This window comes from Tamandua tetradactyla, chromosome 7, assembly GCF_023851605.1.
Source record: "Tamandua tetradactyla isolate mTamTet1 chromosome 7, mTamTet1.pri, whole genome shotgun sequence".
Lineage (NCBI taxonomy): Eukaryota > Metazoa > Chordata > Mammalia > Pilosa > Myrmecophagidae > Tamandua > Tamandua tetradactyla.
This window is the reverse complement of record NC_135333.1, coordinates 68,251,391-68,275,785: the sequence shown is the minus strand read 5'-3', so window position 1 is coordinate 68,275,785 and position 24,395 is coordinate 68,251,391. Positions and strand designations below refer to the sequence as shown.

At 47.7% G+C, this 24,395-nt stretch overlaps 1 protein-coding gene across 1 annotated transcript in view; it reads left to right on the top strand.

The window, feature by feature from the left end:
* The window catches only part of VWF (von Willebrand factor), a 149,630-nt gene extending 131,763 nt beyond the window's left edge, over positions 1-17,867 (top strand). Inside the window, exons 44-52 of the mRNA XM_077169776.1 lie at positions 3,155-3,265; positions 6,113-6,293; positions 7,084-7,124; positions 7,613-7,729; positions 13,654-13,752; positions 14,440-14,568; positions 15,077-15,116; positions 17,027-17,124; positions 17,580-17,867. Coding sequence (XP_077025891.1) covers positions 3,155-3,265; positions 6,113-6,293; positions 7,084-7,124; positions 7,613-7,729; positions 13,654-13,752; positions 14,440-14,568; positions 15,077-15,116; positions 17,027-17,124; positions 17,580-17,768 — 1,005 coding nt within the window. The 3' untranslated portion in view covers positions 17,769-17,867. The remainder of the gene's footprint in view (positions 1-3,154; positions 3,266-6,112; positions 6,294-7,083; positions 7,125-7,612; positions 7,730-13,653; positions 13,753-14,439; positions 14,569-15,076; positions 15,117-17,026; positions 17,125-17,579) is intronic.
* Positions 17,868-24,395: the final 6,528 nt, after the last annotated feature.

The following is a 24,395-nucleotide window of genomic DNA, read 5'->3' as shown; positions in this document are numbered from 1 at the left end:
GCAAAAAGTGGATGGGGATGGAGGTCGGGGGAATGGGCGGAGGCCTCTTGACCACAGGATTACTCTAAGGCATTGCATTCCCTTTCTTGGAGGCTGAATGCTGCCCCTCTTCAGTGAAGGAGAAGGAGGCCTCATGGTTTAGTCAAGGCCAAGGGAATGTGAGAGCCAGGCCCTTGTCTATACTGTGTGGAGTTGAGTTGGGAACTGCAGGGATTTAGAGAGGGTTGCAGGCTTCATTCTTCAAAGAGGGCAGCATCAGCTCTGGTTGCCCCCAGAGACATTGGGGCTTACCCCCCTGAATGTATTTGTAGTACAGGTTTTGACAAGAAGAGAACAATGTCACCATGTCAGCCTCTGATTCGTCCTTTTTGAAGCCACAGTCTGCACAAACACATTTTCCTTGACCTCCTCCCTAGTTCTTTGCTCTTCATGTCAGGACAAATGATGTGAAAAGTGCAAAGAGTGTTGCTGGCTTCCTGATGAATCTTGTAGGTGCACCTACATGCCGTGACCTTGTTTCTATGCTGATAGCAACAGGAATTCCTTTATCATTGTATAAACCTTGGAAAAGTTTTCCTTTGTAGGCTGTGATTCCTGTGTCCCCACCTTTGGCCCCACAGCTTTATGGATTATTATCTGAGAGAGTAAACGTGGTCCATTATATTTTATTCATTCTCATGACGCTGTTCCAGAAGGAAGAAGAAGCAGGACTGTTCTTCCAACGAATCAGACAGAAAAGCAAAAGGCTAGCACAGAAAATGAATCTGACTGCAGCTCTGCAGTTCATCTGAAGCCAATAGACAGCAAAGGGTCCTAACTCCCACCTCAGAGCCCGTTCTACTAGGCTGGGGCAACTGGTAGCACCAGTGTTACAAGAGCTAGTCTGATCAGGGAAGAGGTCTTCAAATTGTGCTTCTCAGCAGGAAGCAAAACCCCAGAGCTCCAGGCCTCTCACCTCCATTTCAGCTACGGCAGCTATGCTTAAAGGATTGTGTTGCTAGAAGAGTTGGGGTTTTATTTTCCTGTGCAGTGTGTCTTCAGGTAGGGTGGATATCAGATCTGCTTAGTTCCATTCTCACCTCAGAACCCAGTGACTTTAGGATGGGTGAGAGGTAGGGAGAAGAGTCTAGTATATATATTTTGAACAGATATGGGCTAGAGGGTTTGGAGGAGTAAGGGGAAAGAGAGATGAATATATAGGATGGCTCCTGGTTGCAAGAAAATGGGGATGCTGGAGGTGCGAAAGAGAATCTTAGAAAGTTAGCAGCAGGGTAGTGTGGTGGCATGAGGTACCTGAGCATGAGGGGTTCGTGGGGTTTTTGTGGAACATGGCATCTGGCCGTGAGGTCACCCATACTATTGATAATGTGTTTGTCCACGGTAGGTGGCAATGGACAACACTAACAATGCACGAATCCAAATCACTGTCTTCCAGAGAGGGATATAAGAATGACGAGATCCCTAAACATATTAATTACTTTCTTTTGTGCTTCCTTGAGTCTTTGTTTCTGAGTCCCTTGAGGCTGGGCTTCTTTTGTTGCACTTTGTAATTCTGCTTACCGTCTAGGGTGTGTCGCTCGTACCATCCTGATTTGTCACCTAGTATATCATAGGTACACTGTGAATGACCTGATTTGTCACCTAGTATATCATAGGTACACTGTGAATGACCTGATTTGTCACCTAGTATATCATAGGTACACTGTGAATGACCTAGAATTGTTACCTAGTATATCATAGGTACACTGTGAATGACCTGATTTGTTACCTAGTATATCATAGGTACACTGTGAATGACCTGATTTGTTACCTAGTATATCATAGGTACACTGTGAATGACCTAGAATTGTTACCTAGTATATCATAGGTACACTGTGAATGACCTAGAATTGTCACCTAGTATATCATAGGTACACTGTGAATGACCTAGAATTGTTACCTAGTGTATCATAGGTACACTGTGAATGACCTAGAATTGTCACCTAGTATATCATAGGTACACTGTGAATGACCTGATTTGTTACCTAGTGTATCATAGGTACACTGTGAATGACCTGATTTGTCACCTAGTATATCATAGGTACACTGTAAATGACCTAGAATCTCAGCTGATGAAAGGCTGGGGACAACTCATTGCGCACCATGTGACGTGGAAGGCATGTCAATAGGTCCCATGGAGATGGTGTGAAGTTCAGTCGAGTCCCTGGAGCTCTCCTGTTCCCCCAGCAGGAGGTCCCAGCTGGACTCATCTGGAGTGCTGTACACATCTTCTGATGTGTCACTGGCTGTGAGTGTGCTTAGGGAGCAGAGCAGATCTGGCATCCTCACCTGTCTGAACAGCTGCAGAGGTTCCTTCCTTCCTAAGGAAACAACCCCAAGATGAAGCAGAGCTCTGAGCTCCTTTCCCCTGGCCCTCAGGACAGTCACACACATCACTGCTTTACCTATTCTTGGCATATTGCTTCACAGTTTTCCCTGGGGGGGGGGGGGGGGGGGTGCGGTTCCATCCCAGTTCCCTGTGCTCTGGCCAAATTGGAGGATCTCCAAATGGCAGGATAGACTGGTGGCATCTCGGGTTGTTGGTCTCCCTGGCAGGCTTTCTGGGGAAGGTTGGTCATTGTTGAAATCTGATTTCGCTTTTCTTTTGTAAAAAATAGTGCATCTCATTAAATAGGCAAATGGCAAGGAACTCCCTAAGAAAGCCCAGCTCTGCACTTTGATAAGAGATACCTGCATTAGGTTACTCCCCTTGTATAGGTAATTAGGCCCGTCAGGCTAGATCTCAGGTGACTAGAGGATGTTTCTCCCTACTCCACGAAGTGCCCTAGATTTGGCCATGACAAAGGCCAGGTCAGTTGGCTGTTACTAAGTGAGCTCTAGGCTGTCTTTAATGCTCCCACAGACTGGGTCTTCATCTTGAAGTGGAAGCTTTCAGAGGGCAGGGCTATGCATAACCCAGCTTGGTGATGCTATGGCTCATTCTTCCGAACTTCGTGGCATATGCCTCAGGTTGGTTGAGGACAAAGATGAACATGTGTGGTCCATCCCTCTCCGTGCAAAACCCTCAGGCTCCATCCACGTGGGGAACAGGTAAGGGCACCTGTTATCTTTGTTGCTGGCCTGTCCTTACTCTCTGTCCCTTTTGCTTCTGCAGGGCTTCACCTACGTCTTCCAGGAAGGCGAGTGCTGTGGAAGGTGCCTGCCGTCTGCCTGTGAGGTGGTGACTGGCTCGCCACGGGGAGACTCCCAGACTACCTGGAAGAGTGTAGGTCTGGGTCCCAGGCGGAGGAAGGGACGGCAGCAGCTTCCCACACGCACGGTCCAGCGTGGACCTCAGTTTCCTCCCTGTGAGGGCGGCATGCATCCGCCCTTGCTTTCCCCACAGGGAGTTTAACTTGCTGTCGGTGTAATCCAGATGTCTGTTAGCTCACTTTACCCCTTGGGAACTAGATAAGATTGCCTCAGATTTCCCTGTTGTGGATTTGGGGAGAAATCCAGGGACCTCCCTAAAGTTCGGAGAGCTTCTGTGGGGTTTGTGCCCTCCTGTCGCCTGTGGTCTGAATTCCTGCTTCTGCTGAGTGGTTGGCTCAGGGAGGGGAGGGCCTGGGTTGGAGTCTGCCCTCCCCCATAGTCTATTCCATAGCCCCATAGATGGCAGGCACTGCTCTGGACCATGATGACTTAGGTGTGGCCCTCAGATATTTTCATTCATTTCCATGGAAACTCCCTGGTGATTTTAGGGAGGTAGAGAAACTTACAACCCAGAGCAAGCAATATTTCTGTTCCCCCAAAACTTCTGCAATTCTGAAAGTTGCTAATTCTACAACTGTGGTGGGAGCACCTTGCCATGTGCTAGCCCTCATTTTCCCCTTTCTGTCTTCTTCTGCCCAGCTTCCCACCCAGCAGAGGCAGAGCAGATTAGCTGCCTCTTTCTGGGCTCAGCTGCTCCCCTCCTGGACTCTCAGTCTGTCATTCAAGATGCCAATCCATCCATCTCCCTAACAAATATGATTCACTTTGTGTTGGTTTGCTAAAGCTGCTGGTATGCAATATACCAGAAATGGGTTGGCTTTTATAAAAGAAATTTATTGTTACAAATTTACAGGTCTAAGGTCAAGAAATTGTACAAACTAAGGCATCCAGAAGACGATGCCTTGACTCAAGAAAGGCCAATGTCTGTCACATGGGAAGGCATGCAGCTGGTGTCTGCTGGTCCTTGTTCCTCGTTCCATTGCTTCCAGCTTCTGATGCCAGTGATTTCCTCTCTAAGCATCTGTGGGCCTTTTCTTTAGCTCCTTTGGGACACAACTCCAGGTTCTGGCTTGCTTAGCATCCCATGGGAAGGGTCATAGCGACATCTGCTTGGCTCTGCCCAGGTCTAGGCATCTGCTTTCTCTGTTGACACTCCAGGAATCTCTGAACATCCATGTGTTGTCATCTCTGAAGCAGCTGTTCTCCAAGTGTCTGCATCTGAGGTTTATCCAAAATGCTCCCCCCTTTGAAGGACTCCAGTAAACTAATCAAGATCCACCTTGAATGAGTGTCATCACATCTCTAATCAGAAGGCCACACCCACAATTGGGTGTGTCAAATCTCCATGGAAACAATCCAATCAGTGTTTCCCACCCTAAACAATAGGTCTGGCCCCGCAAGACTGGATCAGGATTAAAACATGGCTTTTCTGGGTACACGATAGTTTCAAACTGGCACACCCTCTGTGGAATTTATGGTCCAGATGCCAGGGCATAGTAATTCCTTTCCTCTTGTTAGTAAGGTTAGAGCAGATAGTGCTCAGCCTTGACAGCCTTGGGAGACAGGTGCTGGGAGACCATGGGGTGCACATGTGGCCTTCCCCTTCTTTCTCTTTCTAGGAAGACCGAGATTCCCAAAGGGTTCACGCTCCTGCTCCCTGAACCTGCCCCATCCCCTATGCAGGCTGGTTGCCTTTTTTCCTCCTGATTGACAACAAAAAGGACCCAAATGTGTTGCCACTTCCCCTTCTAATTCGAGCTACTCATGGATTTCCTTTCCCTGCACCCCTTTTGCCCACTTGCAGTTTCTCTCTCCTCATCCATCCTGGACAGAGGCAGATATTTTTCCCTCCTCTTTGGGCCAGAGCCCAGCTCAGACCAGAAGCTGCTCCATCCTGGTGGGGGCCGAAAGCTGGTCCCTTTGGGCCTCCATGTTCCTGCCCCCATGCTCCCTTATCTCCTTTTGGAGTCCTTACACCCCCGCCCACAGCTTTTATCATAGCACAAGTGTTCGGTGAGCATACGGAGACCCGAGCTCCTCTCTCCCAACTCAGGTCTCCATCTTACCTACAAGGCTTGGGAGGTGGCATTGGCTCTGCTGCTGCTGGGGACATGCCAGGGACCCGAGGGGTGGACCCTGTGGCTAGAGCTCAGCTAATAGTCAGGGCAGGGTGAGGCTGGAGGTGAGAATCACGCAGCAGAAGGAAGGCATGGGCCTGGAATGGGCAGGCACCTATCATGAACTTGGATACTGGTCTCATGCACAGCTCCCTCTGCCACGCATTTTCCAGCCAGAACCTCCCTGGGACTTTTCTGAACCATGTTCTTGGCCGCTCTCAGTGCTCTTTGTCCGTGGAGCCGCACTTTGAGGCCAGGCCACCCACCCACAGCTCTGGAAGCTGCAGGGATGGCTTGCAGAGCCATTGAGGTCAGAGGTCAAAACTCGCAGCCCCCTGCTATCTCCTTATAGGAGCTGGAAGTAGAGCCAGACTGGGAAGAAGGTGGTGCTTCCCTTCTACCTCTCCCCTATGCCAGCCTTGGCTGCTACTTCTTGATCAGCATGCCCTTGACTCTGAACTCAGCTCAAAATCAGGGTTTAGGATTGGGGGGGGGGGGGAGCACACCTTCGCTTCCCCAAGGAGCTTGCACAGGCGGTTGAAGATACAGCTGTAGAAGAGACTCTCACCCGATTGTGGGAGGGCTGAGATGAGCTCCATTTGCCTGCTTTGAGGACTGTACCTGGCCCTTGTCCAGAACTGCTGCTTGAATGGGACTTGGGTTAAGTCAGGGCCCACCCCCGGGCCCCAGCCCTCAGGTCCCAGCCCTGCCCAGCACATCTGACTCACTTGGATGCCCCACAGGTGGGCTCTCACTGGGCCTCCCCCGACAACCCCTGTCTCCTCAACGAGTGTGTCCGAGTGAAGGAGGAGGTCTTCGTGCAGCAGAGGAACGTCTCCTGTCCCCAGCTGGAGGTCCCCAGCTGCCCCACAGGTTTCCGGCTGAGCTGTAGGACCCAGGAGTGCTGTCCCAGCTGCCGCTGCGGTAAGGCCCGCTGGCCGCCTTCAAGCCCTTCTTCCCTGCTCGGCTCCCGGGTTCTTTGCCCTTTCAGCAACTCAGGGAAATGGGCAGGATCAGCATCTTTCCATGTGTTCCTCTTGCTTTTGTTATAAAGCAAATAAGGTGAGAAAAATAGGACAATCTCCTGAGGGTCACCAAATGCCCTGCCTATGCCCAGCGAAACCTTCTCACCGCCACCTCTGGCAGTACCCCCACCTGCCTGGGGCGTGGGTGTCATCACAGCCTCGTCGATTCAGATGTCCCTGTGAGGGGTGGAATGGGGACTCGGGCCGAGGCGTCTCTGACCCTAGAGACCACCTTCTCAACCCGCTGCTGTGTTGCCTCTCATGGGAGATGTGTTCCAACAAGCAAACAGCAGCAGCAACAAACAACAACCCTGCCCTGAACTCTTGGTGTGGCTTTATCTTGGGACTTAAGTTTCCAAGAGTCAAACTGCTTTCGCCCCTAAACCCAAACATCCTCCCACTCATCCCTTCCTGGGAATTTGCTTAAATGGAGTGCTGGGAAATGCTGGGGATCTCAGCTCCCCACCTGCCTTGCCCTCCCTCAGGCCTCGAGGAAGGGAGGCTGCCATGGGCTCTGGCAGTGGGAGCCCCAGAGGCTGTGGGGGAGTGAGGGGGAGAAGGACAGATGGATGCAGGAGGAGAAGGCCGTGAAGGGGTGCTGCATGGCTGTGCTCCCTGCCAGGGTGCTCTGAGCACACCCACGCGCTCTGCTCTGCGCACTCATGCTCTGCACTTCTCTTCCTTTCTAGAGCCCGTGAAGGCCTGTGTGCTCAATGGCACCATCATTGGGGTGAGCTGCTGCCCTTGTCCCTGGGGCGGGTGCAGGGGGTAGGGATGGGAGTGCTGGGGGAAGGATGGGACAGCCCAGTCCAGTCCGTCATTAGAAAGTGGAAATAGAAGGAACCCTGCACCCACCCTAGGCATGTGGGCATTTCCTGTGTGCAGAGAAGCTGCTGAGGCCCCCTTCTGCCTCTGCTCAGGCGGGAAAGCCCTGGCATTTTTTTTTTTTTTTTTTTTACATGGGCAGGCACCGGGAATCAAACCCGGGTCCTCGGGCATGGCAGGCAAGCACTCTGACCTACTGAGCCACCGTGGCCCGCCCGAAAGCCCTGGCATTTACTGTTGTGGTCCTGGACGTGGGCGGGCAGCGCAGGGGGCAGCTGTGGGAGACAGAAGGAGCGGCAGGGGGATGGCCCCTGGGAGGAACTGGCCGACAGGCGGCCCATGGGGAGGGACACGGGAGGCCTTGCAGATCCTCCCTGCAGCTTCTTCTTCCAGCCCGGGGAGAGTGTGATGGTCGATGTGTGCACCGCGTGTCGCTGCACCGTCCAGCTGGGGGCCATTTCTGGGTTTAAGCTGGAGTGCAGAAAAACCACCTGCCAGGCCTGTCCCATGGTAAGCAGGGTCACAGGGCCGAGGGGAGGGTCTGGAGGGGCATGCAGACCCAATGCTGGCATGACCAGGCAGCGGACTGGGTGGGGTCTTTAAATAAGTCTCTTGCTATTTTCTGATTATGGAAAATACTTGACAACTATGAAGAAGAAAGTAAAAGTCACTCACCCAAATCATGTCTCTGAGAAGTCATGCTGTCTTTCAGTTTATAGGTTTTAAACATTTTCTTCCTGTATTTTTTTAAAATGAACATAATATTTACAAGGCTTATGATACTATCTTTACGGTATTATATCTTTTATATAACACTTTAAGAAAAATCAGTACCATTCTTTGAAAATACTAAAAACATTTAGTCAGCAAATGTTTAGCAGACACAATGTGCAAGACACAGGGCTACATAAAAGTTACATCGTTTGAATGGCTATACCCTTTGAATGGATGTGTCTCACCGTATGCCACCAACCTTTTGTTATTGGATATTGAAGTGTTTGAAAAATATTTCACTCTGTTTTTGCTGGGTCATGGTAACTGTATTTGCTCTGAACACTAGGCTGAATTCTGAGCAGTGGAATCACCATTTCTAGTTTGGTAGATAAAAAAAACCACACACACATACAACAAAACGGCATTTCATTGTTTTACTTTATGTCTTTTAATCCCATAAAAGATTTTGAGTTCTGTGTAGGGAGAGCTGGCTGCCAGGAAAGGACCTCAGGCTCAGGAGGCAGTCTTAGCTTCTGCTGCGAACTCCCCTCTGAGCTCAGGGCTTCTGTGTTCTAGAAAACTCAGTAGGTCAGGTGAGTTTTTGCAGCCCAGAGGTACGGAGGCTGGGGCCAGGTGGGAGCTGGCAGGTCACGCAGGTGCTTTGTTCGTCCTGGAGGCCAAGGGACATGTGTGCTACGTCTCCTGTCTTCACTGGACCGCGTCATGCTCAAGGAAGGGTGTAATGAAATATGCAGAGGTCTATAGGGACATGGCTATTTCTGACAGACATTCTGACGGAATGGTTCAGAAAGAACATTCCCGCCTTGATTAGAAAGAAGCCAACTAAGTATAGGGCTTTAAAAAAATATATCCCAGATGAGGTTTCTGGGTTTAGGGTGCAGTGTGTGGGTGGAGGTGGGCATGGGGGTGACCCCCGCCCCCCCAGAGGAATACGTTGGGGCTTTAATACGGAATGAAATAATGCTGTCTGGAGCTGAGTGACATCCCTGTTACTGGGGGTGCCTGCTGGACTCCATCAGGGCGGTGGTGGGAAGCAGTCGAGGCCCGGCTGACCTGAAGGTCAGGGAACTTGGGCTTCTAGAGGCTGAGCCCGTGAGCCCCTCCGAGCGCCCTCTGGTGGTCAGAACGTGGATGGCATGGTAGCGTCCTACACCCTGAGAAACCCAGCATTAGAATCCAGCCTAGATGTCGGCTTCTAAATAGTCTTAATCTTTAGCCCCTTTTGGTTTAAGTATTCTCCCTCTTTTCCTCTGAAATTCTGACATCTCCTCAGGGCAGTATACCCACCTCCTCCCACTTGAGAACCCCTAGATTAGCTCCCTCCTCTGCATCTCTCAACTTGCCTCCGTTAACTCTGTTCTAGCTCAGCATCCTTAACTGGTCTAATTCTATTCCCCTCGCCATGAAGGACCTCAGTGGGGCCCTCTGGAGTGGGGTAGGAGAGCTGTGGGGAATTAACTCCAGGCTGGTCAGTTTGAAACACCGCCATCGAACTACATGAAACCGTCAGCGTCTCCAGAAACTTATGGAGACACCCAGGGGAGATGAGGCTTAAACCCTAAAGAAGACCAGCAGAAGCTGGTTCGTGCTGATGAGTGGTAGAGATGAAGCCTGACGGACGAGCTCTGAGGGACAGCACAAGGAAGAGGGGTCACCCAATACGGAGCCCTGAGAGCGTGCCAAGGCGAGAAGGACCTGAGCTGACATTGAGCAATGGGTGGGGTGTAGGCCAGAGGAGCTTCTAGGAAGGGGACAGGGGAAGAGGCCAGAGATGGAGAACAGGGATGGGGTAAGGAGGCAGGGGAGATAAGGCTGGAGGGCTCTGAGCTGCCGAGGAAGTTCATGGAAAAAGTCAGTGATTCACATGCCGAGTGGTGCTTGGGGGGGATGGTTGAGCCCAGGGAGTGGGACCATTTGGTTGCTGAGGCCAAGACAAGTGAACTCTGCAGTTGGCTGGGAACTTGGCTCAGCGGGTGGAGGTAGGGGCTGTTCCTGAGAGGAGCAAGAAGGATGTTTCCTGCCTTGATCGAATGTTCCAGTGAAAGCCCCTTCAGCACTGCCCTTCTGCCCACATGGCGGCATATGGAACACATACCCCTGTCAGCAACCCCTGGGAAGTCCAGCAGGGTCCACACAGCCCCCCTCATCGTGCGCAGCAGGGGTCTCACTTTATCGGGCAGCAGACCTGTGAGAGGCTCTGTTGCCTTTATTCAGTCCTTTAAGTGACTTTTCTGTGCCCCCTTTTCTCCTCCCTCCCTTTCTTCCACATCCTCAAAAATAATTGCCCCTCTCCTGCTTGTTTTCCACCCCTTTCCTCTGTCCTCCTGTCCTTACTCCTTCCGTAACTCCCCTCTACCTTTTCCCAGTCTTCGCTTTACTTTACCCTCTGCCTATCCAGTGTCTGGATTTTGTGCTTACCACCCCTTCCGCTTGATTTTGCAGCCCCCTTCTCCACTTGTCCCCTTCCCCCTCACTTCTTCTGTACAGCTTGGTCCCTTTTCCTCCTTGTGGGCCTGCTCAGGGGAGAGCACCTCTTACTCGGTTCTTCCAACACTCACTAAAAAATGCCCAAATCCCACGAAACCCTACCTGACTGAAGCACTATTTTATTTCCTCCTTCTGACTCTTAACCACTGACATTTATTCATAATAATTATTCCAGTCCTTTTCTTCTCTCCCATTTACTCCAGTCATATGCCTTCCAGGAATTGTATATTAAAAAAAAATACGGTTTAAAGTTCATAACAGACACTGGCGAATAGCCTTTGGAAGTTGAAGCGGTGTTTGGGGTCCGGCCGCAGCTCCCTGCTTTTGTGCCAAGCTCTGTTGCACGCCATCTCTACCGTGTCAAGTTCAGAGCTCAATTTACGGATAGCAAATTGTTTAAATTCACTTCTGTGCAAGCTCGTCAGCTCCTAACCGTGCCTCCTGGCTAGGATCGTGTGCATTGAGTGAGGGGAGAAGGAGCACTGCGGGGACTGAGGGGGCTCCAAGTTTACCTGTTATAGATTCATATTGGAAAAACCCTCAGGCTCCCTGATGAATGAATCACTACGCGCTGATTACTGAATGCGGCAAAATGAGGAAAAGAATGACAGTGTAGTTGGTTTCTCATATAACTAAACTTATTCTTTCTAAAATTTTGAGATTGTATTCTTCCTCTCTTTTGGGGGTGGGCGGAGACAGTTCAAAGAGCTTTCACTTTTATGAAATGATGGGACAGCTGATGGTAGGTTTTTATTTTTATTTTACTACAATTGTTAAAAGTACTCTTATTTTGAAAAAAAAAAAAGTTGGGAACCCTAGGTTGTCCCCTCAGATTTAGGAGTATTTTTACAATACAGTGAAATCCTAAAGTCTGGAAGCTGCTGCGTTTTCTAAGGCAGATTAAATGAAGCACCCTCACTTTAGCTGCCACCGGCAAGGGCCTGGCTGAACCCACCTCATCAGTGAATATTGGGACACCTAAGGGCCCAGTTTCGGGATACAGTGGTGAACAGCACAGACATCCTTTGGAACATGCATGCTTAATGGAGAAAAAAAATCTAAATGGATAAAAAACTGCAACTGGTGATAAGTGTAAGAAGAATGTGCATGCGTGTGTGAGCACGTGTGTTGTGTCTGGATTTGGAAAACTTCCCTGAGGAGGGTATTTAAAATGATGAGTAAAAGATGAGCAGAAACTGCTTATACAAAGCGTGGGTGACTCGCATTCCAAGTAGCGCAAACACAGACACACGGGCCCTAGCTGGAGGATGAACTTGGCATGCCCACAGTACTAGAGGAGGCGCCGGGAAAGACTGTCGAAAGCAAGTGGGGTGGGGGTGTAAGAAGAGATCAGAAAATTAGGAAAGAGCCTAATTTAAGATCATACCAGGTTTTGAAGGACATAGAAAGAAGATTGGATTTTATCCTAAATACAATGGGTAGCATAGAAGGTTTTTAGAAAACTTTTTATAGTTTATTTTTTAAATGAGGTATAAAATTTGTCCTATGATAAACTGCACAAATACTAAGTGTGGTTTGTTGCATTTTGATAGAAGTACAAACCTGTGTAACCTCCACCTTCATTAAGATACAGAACCTTTCTATCACCCCCAAAGTTCCTTTCCAACACTCACCTCACCCCGTCACCTCAGGCAAGTGCTGATTTGATTCCTGTTGCCACAGCTTAGTTTTGCCTGTTCTCAAATTTCATGGAAACGGAGCCATACAGTATAGATGCTTTTGGGTCTGGCTTCTTTTGCTCAGCATCATGTTTTTTGATTCATCCATGCTGTTGAGTAGAGCACTAGTTTGTACGTTTTTATTACTGAGTAGTATTCCATTAAGTGGATATATAACAATATTATTCTCTTTCATCTGATCATGGACATTTGGCTTGTTTCTAGTTTGAGGTTATTATGAATAAAACTTCTATGAACATTCCTGTACTCATTTTTTGGAGATCATTTGTTTTTTATACCTTTGAGTATGAACCCTAGGATAGATATATGTTTAACTTTAAGAGACCATTTCCAAAGTGTTTCGACCATTTTATTATTTCTCTGGCCTTGTAGAAGAGTTCTGATTACTTTGCATCCTCATCAACACTTGGTATTGTCAGATTTTTAAATTTAGCCACTCTGAAGTGATATCATATGATATTTCAAATTTGCATTTTTCGATGACTGATAATGCTGACCATTTTATTATGTGCTTATCAGCCATATCTTCTTTTGTGAAGTGTTATTTCAAGCTTTTGGACATTTTAAAATCTACTTATTTGCCAGTATGACTAAAACTGCTTGAGTTCCAGCTGCCCAGTACCTTACATACTGCCCCTTTGGGAAACATCTTTTAACATGACTCTTGTCTACTTTAGTTCTCTCTTTCAAGAATCAAATACCTCATAGCTTATCACTGTTTTTGGTTATCCTCCAGTGCTTTTAAACACTTGGTTTAATATTTAAATAATTGTTTTTAAATATTTTGTCAAAAGCTTTAAATTTTTTGTCAAAAGCTTATCATTGTTACCTGCAGGAGTATCAGCCTGATGCAGGTTACTCTGCCATCACCAGAACTGGAGCCCCATCAACGTTTTTTTAAGCAAGGGAGTGACATAACTAGATATATTTCTAGAAGATCATTCTAGTAGCTGTGTGGGAAACCCATAGTAGGGATCAGGAATGGAGGTAGAAACACAAATTAAGACTATCACCATTGCTTGGATTAGATCAGAGGACACTGACCATGATTAGCGGTGGATGAGTTTGAGATGCATGTTTGGTAAGATTTGAAGGTGAGTAGAGGGATGAGAAGAAAGGAGGAGCTAAGGAGGACTCCCAGCTTTCTGATTTGAGCAACTGGGTGATGATCCTATTTATCGAGACTGGAAAGATTGGAGAAAGGTGAAAATCAAGTTTCATTTTGAAATGACAATAAAATGAACAATTATCAAGTAAGCAATTGATAAGTGTGGAGCTCAGGGTCTAATTTAATAGGTCTCACTGCTGGAACTGGTGGGAGGTGTATTTGTGGAGGAAGAAATGGTGTCTAGGGGACTGAGAACTGACAAAAAACTCGTTAGAATTGTGTGTTGACTGAACTCTAGGTGAAACTGATGGGATAGGAGAGACAAGAGGTTGGCAAGATAAGCCTACGTATGAATGGGATGTTGGGTGGGAGGTTAACTATGGATGCCTTTTCTCTCAATACAGGGTTACAAGGAAGAGAAGATCCAAGGTGAATGCTGTGAGAGATGCCTGCCAATGGCTTGCACCATTCAGTTAAGAGGAGGACAGGTCATGACGCTGAAGGTGGGGGAAGCTGAACTCCAGATTTCCTCCTCGTATCACCTAACTGGCTTCCTATTTTGAGATCTTTTCTTTGAGAATGAAGGACTGAGCTTGGTTCAGTACTGGCTTCTTTTCCCACTTCTTTCTGATCTTATGCAAAAAAGGTGACTGTCTTATAGAAGGCACAAAGTTTTCTCTTTGATTGAGTGATTTTGTTCTTCTTGACAAGAGGGTAGTTGATATATGGCCCCATGTTGTGGAGTTGATTTTTCAGATTTTCTCCAGCCTTGAGAGTCTGTGGGTCTATGAGACTGCACAGGCAATCAAAGTGAAACAGACTGTTCTATGAAAGGCAGAATTACCTAGTGATACTGGGAAGTGGTACCCTTGGTTCATCTTTAGATTAATTATTGATTAACCCTCTCACCATTGCCATGGCTCAGTTCTTTAAGCTTTTACATGGTCAGAACAGTCTGGGGATTCTTTACATATATGCAGCCTTGCTCAGAGTAAATAGGCTATGAAACTGGGACTCCATCTCCATTTTGCATTCCAGTCCTGGAGACTTTATATATACTGTTTCATTCTTGTTCACAGCCCTTCGAATTGTTTCAGCAACTCCAAGGACAAGATCATGGTTTGAAGTAGTTTTGTAACCAAAACTTGGTCTTCACATTTGCTCAACCCACTTTCTCTCTTTCCTTTTAGCGTGATGAGACGCTCCAGGATGGCTGTGATAGTCACGTCTGCAGGGTCAATGAGAGAGGAGAGTACATCTGGGAAAAGAGGGTTACAGGCTGCCCGCCCTTTGATGAACACAAGTGTCTGGCTGAGGGAGTAAGTAGTCAAAGCTCAGGCCCTGCTTTCTTCTTGACTGTCTCAGTCTTTGACTCGAAGAACAGTCCTTTTCCTGAACATCATGCAATCCAGCTCTGACCTGATTTCCTGGTGTCCAAGGAAGATCACTGATCCAGTTTAAGAATTGATGAAATAAAAAAATCAAACCATGATGAAGAGACAAGACTATCTGCAGTGTAGGATGCTTTACGAAAGTTTTTTTCTTGGGGGAGATGGAATCTGTGATTCTTGAGCAGGAAGGTAAGAGATCAATATGATTTCCATTGGGAATGATGATCCTGATGACTCAATTGGAAGATAATTCAGGTTAGGGTTAGGGTTAGGTCGGCTTGGTTAGGTGGTATCAGTGTGCTGACATTTGTGAAGGGAAAGCATAGTTTACATTGGGACTTAAGCTCAGGGTAACGTAACCGGAGTGAGAATTACCTTGAGATAACCAAACAAATACACTATTTGTGCTTAATCTGGAACTTTGCTGTTTTCTTAGGGGAAAATCATGAAAATTCCAGGCACCTGCTGTGACACATGTGAGTACAATTGCCAATAATTGCCAAACCCATCAGACCAAGTCCAGGGGCTATTCCTTGGAGTACGCTTTATTTATGAAAGATGACCTCTTGTTCACTGGCCTGCATTATGTTCACGTGTGTGGGGAGCAGCATCCCCTCACTGAATATCCCTCACTGTGTCCCCTGCTCAAATCCCCTTTCAAATGCCCATGCAGCAATCCCTGCCCCTCCCTTCCTATAATCTCCTTACTGTCTATGACCTCTTATCTGCCTTTCCCCTATAGCAACCTTGTTTTTCTCATAGTCCTGGGATGAGAGAATGTCTTCTCTATCCAGTCAGAGAGTAGGCGTCTTGAGGACCAGCACTCAGTACGCATCAGTTCATTACAGATATCTGTACCATAGAACTATTCTGGAGAGAAGGGAAGCCATCAGCCTGTTACCGTTTAGTCCCCACTGAGTGCTATGAGTACAGAACCTAGAATTCCCTTGTAAGGACTCACAGGCTGTCCAAGTTGGTGAATCCCCCTTCTTCATTCTTGGCCCCTCCTGAGCTTGCAGTTAAGCTATGCTGGTTGGTCTTGATAAATCACTGCAGCTTTGTAGCTGGGGCTCGACAAGTCTGTACCCCAGATAGTATGCTTACCATGCAGTCTTGTGTTTATGAGCACAAGTGACAGGCAGAATCCCAATGCTAATGCTATGTTTTCTGAATATAGAATTGTTTGCCTGGACTGTTTTTGTTTGTTTGTTTTGTTTAGGGTTCATGGACACATGCTCATTTTCTGGTGGGGAAAGGAGTGGTGAAAACATGAATGCCTCCTGTGTTCAAGCATTCATTCTTTTCTTGATGACTTTCTCTGACAGCCCCTGCAATTGCTGTAATCAAATTGAGATCGAGGAAATATGCTCTGAAAGCATCTCTTTCTGTTATTCCCATTTGAATGGTTTAAGAATGTGAAGTCAGGGAACTATCAGAGAAGATGAATTCTCTCTGGGTGCATTGCATATAGAATTTGGTTAAGACACTGTTATCTGCAGAACCAGCAGGAAGGGGCCTTTTTATGTTCAGTGTGTCAGGAGGCTTTGAGACCTTTCATGAGGAAAATAAGCCCGGCTCAGGGATTTAAGTCTACAGCAAAAGAATATAGTATGTTGGTCTAAATATGTTTTCCTTATTCATCCTCTTAATGTAGTTGGCAGGCTTTCCATTTAAAATGAAATTATTCAGAAGTTGGGAGGCAGACTCATGGAGTTAGGATTGATTTAGATATGGAACCATCAAAAAGTGGAAAATTTCCAACATTCAGATGGGATTGTTCAACTGGCATTCAATCTTAGGATTCTCAGTGGGCCAAAGAGAGGTTTAGATATGAATGCCACCAATCCTGTATGTAAGGAAACCGATGTCAGAGTCCGGGAGATAGCAGTACCCAAGGAAGGACCCCATGGGGCTCCTAGGAATCTTCTTGGCCCCCTCAGAGGCAGTGAGTATCCTGTGTGTCCATGCCTTTTGCCTTTCCCAGAGGCAGGGATAGATAGATATTAATTATATCTATTGGCTATTTCATTGCCCATTACTTCTGGATGTAGCTGGAAGCATGAGCAGATTGCGCCAACCGTTGTGGTTTTTAGTCTTCAGTTATGTAAAAGTAAGTCTCTTCCCTCTGTATCACCAACACACAGTGAAGCTGGGTTCCTACTGCAAATAAAATTGTACCAGCAATAACTGTGTCTCTGAACATGAAGGAACAGAAGCAGCGAAGGTGAACCAAGATAACTTAATTCTCTTCTCTGTGTCTGCCTTGGGTTGTTTACCAATTTTGGCTGAAATGGACCATTTCCAGACCAGTGAAGGGACTGGGGCTGAAGAGTGTTCTGTAGGTCCCTGACCAAGCCCCGATTTCCATTTCTCACCTGCCCCACAGGTGAGGAGCCCGACTGTAAGGACATCACAGCCAGGCTGCAGTACGTCAAAGTGGGAAACTGTAAGTCTGAAGAGGAAGTGGACATTCATTACTGCCAGGTAAGGGTCCCTCACTTTAGTGCAGCCAGGTGGGAAGGGCTGAGCCTCCACGTTTAGAAACAGCTCTTTGGTATCCTCTAGAGGATTCTGGAAAATGAAAGGGAGGAGAAGTGAAAGGAACTGGAAGCAAAAGATGTTTTATTGAAGTAATTGGGGACTTTTGATCCTGGAAGAAAAATCTAGGAAAACTCAGCAAGTCTCTTCATAGAGTCTGGAGATCCATTTATGGGAGATGGGGGCCATCTTTTCTGAAGATCAGTCAAACATGCATAGAAGTTGCAGGCAGAGGGACTTGGGAAGCTCAGACTGAGAGGAAATTTCAGATTTTTCTGAGCCCTGCCTCACTGCCCTGGATTTCTCAGGGCTGCCATGCCTGAAGGGGCTGGTACGCAGCTGCCTGCCCGGTCCAGGATGCTCCACTGTGGCGATGCCCTGCCTCTCTCTGCTCCTTGCAGGGTAAATGCGCCAGCAAAGCAGTGTACTCCATTGATACTGAGGACGTGCAGGACCAGTGCTCCTGCTGCTCGCCAACGCGGACGGAGCCCATGCATGTGCCCCTGCGCTGCACCAATGGCTCCATTGTATACCACGAGGTCCTCAATGCCATGCAATGCAAGTGCTCTCCGCGCAAGTGCAGCAAGTGAAGGCGCCACGCGGCAGCCGGAGTGCTGCTCAGTCCTCTGCGCCTTCTGCTCTCACGCCCTCTGGGGCCCATAATAAAGGCCTTTCTCTCCTCTCACAAAGGGTTGGTGTTCATTGTGTCTTGTGGCTGGGAAGTTCTGAGGAAGGAAACACAGGCTCCACCTGAGAGCACTGGAGCCCTGGATCTGTGGTAGGGCCTGGCCGACCTCTGGGGAAAGGTGGATTTGGGAGAGGACAGTGTGAAGCAGGTCCTCTCACGAAACTCAGCCTAGTGGCTGGAATTTAGAGGGATTTGCACAGGCACATCAGGTTCTCACATCTCTGAACCAACCCCTGGGCTTCTGGGGAGGCTGGAGGGGTGGACCCAGGATAGATGGGGCTTGTCAGCATGGCTGACATTGTGGAGAAGGAATTTGACCAGGAGTGCCGGGGTTTCTCTGAGCCTTTGACAAAGTTCCTGTACCCTTAGTGGCTCCTATGGCCAAGAGAGGGGCTGAGGACCTTTGGGGATGGACGCTGGAAATGAGGTGCTGGCAGGTCCAGGAGCTTGGTCCTGCCACAAGCATCACTGCAACAGGATGAGGCTGGGACTTGGAGGCAGAAACAGGCCGCAGAGTTTCCCTTGCTCAGCTGTGTGGTGTCTACATTGCTCTATAAGTCTGAGATGTGACAAGAACAAAAATGGGGAATAATGCTCAGAATGGGGAATAAATGACTATAACATCATGGGACCCATTGCTCCTCCCCCACCCCTTTCCAGATGATGAAAGTAGCTCAGAGATCTCAAGTGACTTGCCAAAGATCACACAGCTTCTGCGTGACAGGTGGGACCAGTTCAGACCCAGATGCCTTGACTCCTAGACAAGAATTCCCAGGCCATTCTGCCAAAGCTGCAGGATCTCTGTTGCTTATAGATTCTTTCCTTGCTCTCATGAAAACTGCTGCATTTCTCGACCTTTTCTGTTACTGTCCAGAATTAACCTCAAGAGAACATGCATCATAGAAAAATGGCACAGATTGTGTTGAGTAGGTTTGGTGGGGAGGGTAGTGGCAGAGAGGGAAGGAAGAATGAATAGAAGTTTTATATAACTGCTCAATAATTTACAGGTTGTCATCTCTCCATCCATCACCCTGCCCCCACCTCTGAGGTCTCTGCAGGAAACCAGATCCAGGGGCAGGGAATTAACTGTTGGTCTTCTGACTGATTGCCTAACAGTCTACCTGGGGACAGGGTGGTATTGGAGGCAATGGCCACAGAACAGCTCAGCAGGGAGGTGACCTCTGCAGCCTAAGTTATCAATTTTCCAACCACCTGTGCCTTGGTATCCTGAAGTTCTCTTTATGTTTACTGACATGACGTTTCTTTATCAAGAAAAAAGCTGAATCAGGAAAATTGCGTTTTGATAAACATTTTCGGTAGGGAGCAGGGTAAAAAGGATGAAGGAAGAGAGACTTGTGGAGCTGGTGGGACCGTGTGTCTGAGCCGCCTTCCTTCACTGTCCAGCTATTCCCAGGGCAGAGTCTGCATCTGGTCACCGGGACCTACCTTTCTGCTCACCCTCAGATGAGATGACACAGAGGTCCCCAAAGTGAGTGTTTTAAGGGAAGTATATAGGGATTAAGAAAGTGCTGTAGAGAGAGAAGGAAGGAAAGGATAAAGGAATAAAGGTGGGAATTTTTCCAGGGTTCCTGGGATTGAAAAGACATGGGGAAGGGCCCCTGGAAGTGGAGGTGGAGAAGGGCATTGCTTGGGAGAGAAGGAGGCTGTAGAGAAAATATGTTATGAGCCTGGAGCAGGCTGCTTGCTGTGGGATCCTGCGCTACCTCTAAGAGGCAGATGACTAGATCTTTTACATTTAAAGACGGTCCACTCATCTGTAAAATGGGCAGTGATCACTTATTAGAATTAGTAGGATTTAAATAACTGCTGTGGACAAAGCAGTGAGAAGAGTGCCTGCTGAAGAGGGAGCCCTGCATAAATACTAGCCTTTTACCATCTGCGGCCAGAGGGAAGCCCTGGGCTGGACACGAGGCTTCTACTTTCCTTTGCTCTGCTCCTGACTCGTCTGTGATGTCCTAACTACTCTGCTTCAGCCCCAGATGGTAATGACGGGAGGGATCATCACCAACCTAGGCTAGGAGATACAATTTTTCTTCACACTTAAAGGCCAGTGATTAATATTATTATTATTTTTAACATTTTTTATTGTGAAATATAATATTTATACAAAAAAGCAATAAATTTCAAAGTACATTGCAACAAGTAGTTATAGAAAGATATCAGAGTTTGGCATGGGTTATGGCTCCACCATTTTAGGTTTTTCCTTCTAGCTGCTCCAAGACACTGAGACTAAAAAGTAATATCAAGATAATGATTCAGCAGTCATACTCATTTGCTAAATCCTGACTTCTGCGTTATAATTCCTCCTTCACCTTTTTTTTATTAATTAAAAAAATTAACAAAAAACATTTAGAAATCATTCCATTCTACTTATATAATCAGTAATTCTTAATATCACATAGTTGCATATTCATCATTTCTTAGTACATTTGCATCAATTTAGAAAAAGAAATAAAAAGACAACAGAAAAAGAAATAAAATGATAATAGAGAAAAAAAAACTATACGTACCATACCCCTTACCCCTCGCTTTCATTTACCACTATTTCAAACTGAATTTATTTTAACATTTGTTCCCCCTATTATTTATTTTTATTCCATATGTTCTACTCTTCTGTTGATATAGTAGCTAAAAGGAGCATCAGACATAAGGTTTCCACATTCACAGAGTCTCATTGTGAAAGCTATATCATTGTTCAATCATCATCAAGAAACATGGCTACTGGAACACAGCACTACATTTTCAGGCAATTCCCTCCAGCCTCTCCACTACATCTTGACCAACAAGGTGATATCTACTTAATGCGTAAGAATAACCTCCAGGATAACCTCTCTACTCCGTTTGGAATCTCTCAGCCATTGACACTTTGTCTCATTTCACTCTTCCTCCTTTTGGTCGAGAAGGTTTTCTCAATCCCTTGATGTTAATTCTCAGCTCATTCTAGTGTTTTTCTCAATCCCTTGATGATGAATCTCAGCTCATTCCAGGATTTCTGTCCCACGTTGCCAGGAAGGTCCACACCCCTGGGAGTCATGTCCCACGCAGAGAGGGGGAGGGTGGTGAGACTGCTCGTCGTGTTGGCTGGAGAGAGAGGCCACATCTGAGCAACAAAAGAGGCTCTCTTGGGGGTGACTCTTAGGCCTAAATTTTAAGTAAACTTGAAGGTCAGTGATTATTAACGGTGTGCTTGACCTTCACACAATACTTTTTCATTTCTTGAGTCCTGGATGAACTTGTTTAACTTCAGGACATCTTGACATTGTAGATGCCGTCATCTGGAATGGCCCTTTCTAGGACTTCTCGTCCATTCCCCTGCCTCTGGTCATGTACTTAAGGCAACTCAGAGATGGCACTCCTCTTGTTCTCCAGGAATGCATGCCATGACCTATGTCCTCAGCTCTCCTCACCAGGTTCTAGGTCTCAGCTTTTATATACTTACCTCTTTTCCTGCCTCTTGCAGTCCCTTTCCCTGACCTAGTGGTCCCTTATACACCCACTCCCAACCTCTGCTCCTTTACTTCCTGCTTTAATCTAGAGAGAGGGGAGACCAACCAGTGGTGAGGGAGAATGACCCCAGGTCAGCGAAGGAGTAATTTCCCCCCACCCTGCCGCTGAGGCTGACCCCCGGACGGGCTGCCCTTTGAGGCGGGGGCTGGGGAGCTTTGCGGGTGGGATTGTAAACTAATGAGCCAGACAGTTCACGAGATAATCCGGCAGAGTTTTCACCCCAACCAGGCAGGGAGGGGCCTTTCTGGGTCGAGGAAAGCAAGCGGCACTTGTTGTCTAGCCCCTCCGCTCCGTTAACCCGAGTGTGCCCTAGACTCAGCCCCACCACAGGAATGCGCTCCTCTCCTGACGCCCTGCTACCAGTGCCCGTGCGCCCGGGGCGCACACTGGAGAGCCCAGGCTCGGCCCCTGGCGGCATGGGGACCGGGAAGCCTGGGGAAGGATGGGGGAGGAGGCGGGTGGCAGGCAAGGGGCGGGCACGTCCAGACCGAGCTGAGCCGCGATGGAATTAGCCCCGCGGCTGAATAAGCTTGTCCAGACGCCAGCGCAGCCGCGGGGCGGAACGCGTTTAGCATCCCCTGTGCTGGCACCATGGCCACAGCAGCGCGGCGCGGTGAGTCTCCCCTGCCAGGGGGCCCTGGCGAGTTGTAGAGAGCCAGGAGCTGGGGATGAAGAGGAGCTGGAGGCATCTTAACTCCTGCCCCTAGGGATGATAACTCCAAATGAAATGGGAAGCTTTTGTGGACAGCTGACGCCTTGGAGCTGACCCCCTTTCTCCAGGGTAGGAAGCTGAGGGATGCCAGAGCAATTTCCGTGTCCCTTTTTATTTTTGATTAATTAATTAATTAATTGACTAATTAATCAAGGAGAGGGACGGCAAGACAAGAGGCAGAGGACTGGTGCAGCTGCTTTTTGCTGGTGGGTTAACCAATTCCCCCTCCCTCTGTAATTTTGCCAGTGTTACAAGTCTTTGGCTGTTTAGCTTAGAGTCTGTCTGAGGGCAAGCTAACAACCAGCTGGGTTTAATTTAGAGAGAGTATGCAAGAACACGGGTTCAAGTTCACCCCCAGCGACTTTGACTTGAAATTCTGGGACTGCCCTTAACAATTACAGGAGGTCTCTCTCCCAACCCTTATCCCAAACCCACTCTCTGATACTAGCCATTTATACTTCAGGGTGCAGGGAAATGCAAGTATGCTCTTACCCTGGGCTTTTCTTGGAAGAAAAACAACTTGAAGTAGAGTTTGGGAAGTAGAATGTCATTCTGCTGCCCCTCCCAAATTATAGTGAATGGACAGAGGCACTTGGGCAAGGTTAACTGCCTACGACAGAGTTTTTGTTGGGTGTCCTCTTTCTGGTGGTTCTTGAGAGAGACATGAAGTGGGGAGATGCTTCCTCCTTTGAACTGGACAGCAAGCTGAGGGGACTGGGAGGCAGGATTAGTCATAGTCCTGATGATTTGTGGGCTGATGGGAAGAGAGTTCACTAGGGACCAAGTGGACCTGGTCTAGCCAGAAGGTCCATTGAGAAAGGTCAGAGCTGATCCCAAAGGCAAGTTGTGGCAGGTGGCAGGAGGACAAGGGCGGTCTCTTCCATGGTACTCTTGGCTCCTCCATTTTCCTGGACTTTATCCTTGTGATCTGACATCAGAGCCATTGCCCAGCTGTCTGTCACTCTGTCCCAGCTGCTAGCTATCCAGGGCCCATTTGCTTCTCTCAGTGTCTTGCTATGTACCTATCAACTGGGGAGCTGAGACCTGTTATAATTCTTTCTAGCAATCACTCCTGCTCTCAGCCACTTTCCTGACTGATTGAGGAAGCTGTGTGAGGTGTGGGAATGGGTTCCAAACACCAAGCTCAGGTTCTGGCCCAGCTTCTATGTATGCCTTCTGTGCCATCTTCCACTGTGGGGCAAGGAGAGAGGGTTGCATTTGGGCCCAAAGTGGAGCCTGTCTATAGTTTTTGGGGTAAAAGGGACCCTTTTATTCTCATGTGGGCCTGATTTTCTGGAACCATCCTGTGGACCCTTTCTGCTAGCTGAGTGAAGTAATGGCATTCCTAGAGCACGGGAGCACAGAGGTTGACTGCTAGAGACACAAATCTTGCCTCAATTGCAAAATGGAATCAATCTCTACCTGTGATCAGGCGGTGAGCAAAGTGCTGGCTGAGGAGATGGGTTTGAATGGAGATTGCATTAAACAAAGGAACAAATCTCACAGATATCTGGAGGATATTCCAGGCAAGGGAATTACTAATGAAAAGACCCCGAGGCAGGGGTATACTTGGACTGTTCAAGGAGCAGCAGGAAAGCTGAGTGGCTGGAGCATAGTGATGGGAAAGGGGGAGGGGTAAAAGTGAGCCAGATTGCAAGGACCTTGTAGCTCAGGCCGTGTGTTCTAGAACTCGGCGGGAAAGGGAAGGCCAACTGTTGCTGGGCACCTACTACATTCTGGGCACTGTTTTAGGTGCTTTGCCTCAAAACAACTTTGGGGATTGGTATTAAGTTCATTTCGTAGAGGTTCAGAGTGGTTAAGTAATAGGCTTATTATCTTGTGCTAACCATTGAATTATCCCTGAAGGATGAAGCCAGAATTCAATCTTAGATCTGATCCCAGAGCTTATACTCTTCCTATAACATCTCCTTATTTTATTTTCTTTTTCTGTTCATTAGAAGTCACTAGAAGGAAGTGTAAATGCTGGGAAGTAGGGGGGTAAATGTGGGAGGAAGTGTGACTTTAAGGGAGCTCATTAATTTTGCAAGGCTGATGGGTAAAGGCTAAGGTCTTATTCCAGGCCAGGTCATGCCTTCACAGTGTTTCCCATTGGATTCATCATAGTTTATTTAGGGGGATCAAGCCCACGAAGCCTGGTTGTTATCATCAAACTCTAAGAAAATATGCAACCATGATAAATATTTGGGACCTCTCCTAATGGGCACCTATTACTTGAGTTCTGCATCAGGGGTTCACAGACCCATGGGAAACTGATCTAGTGACCACTAG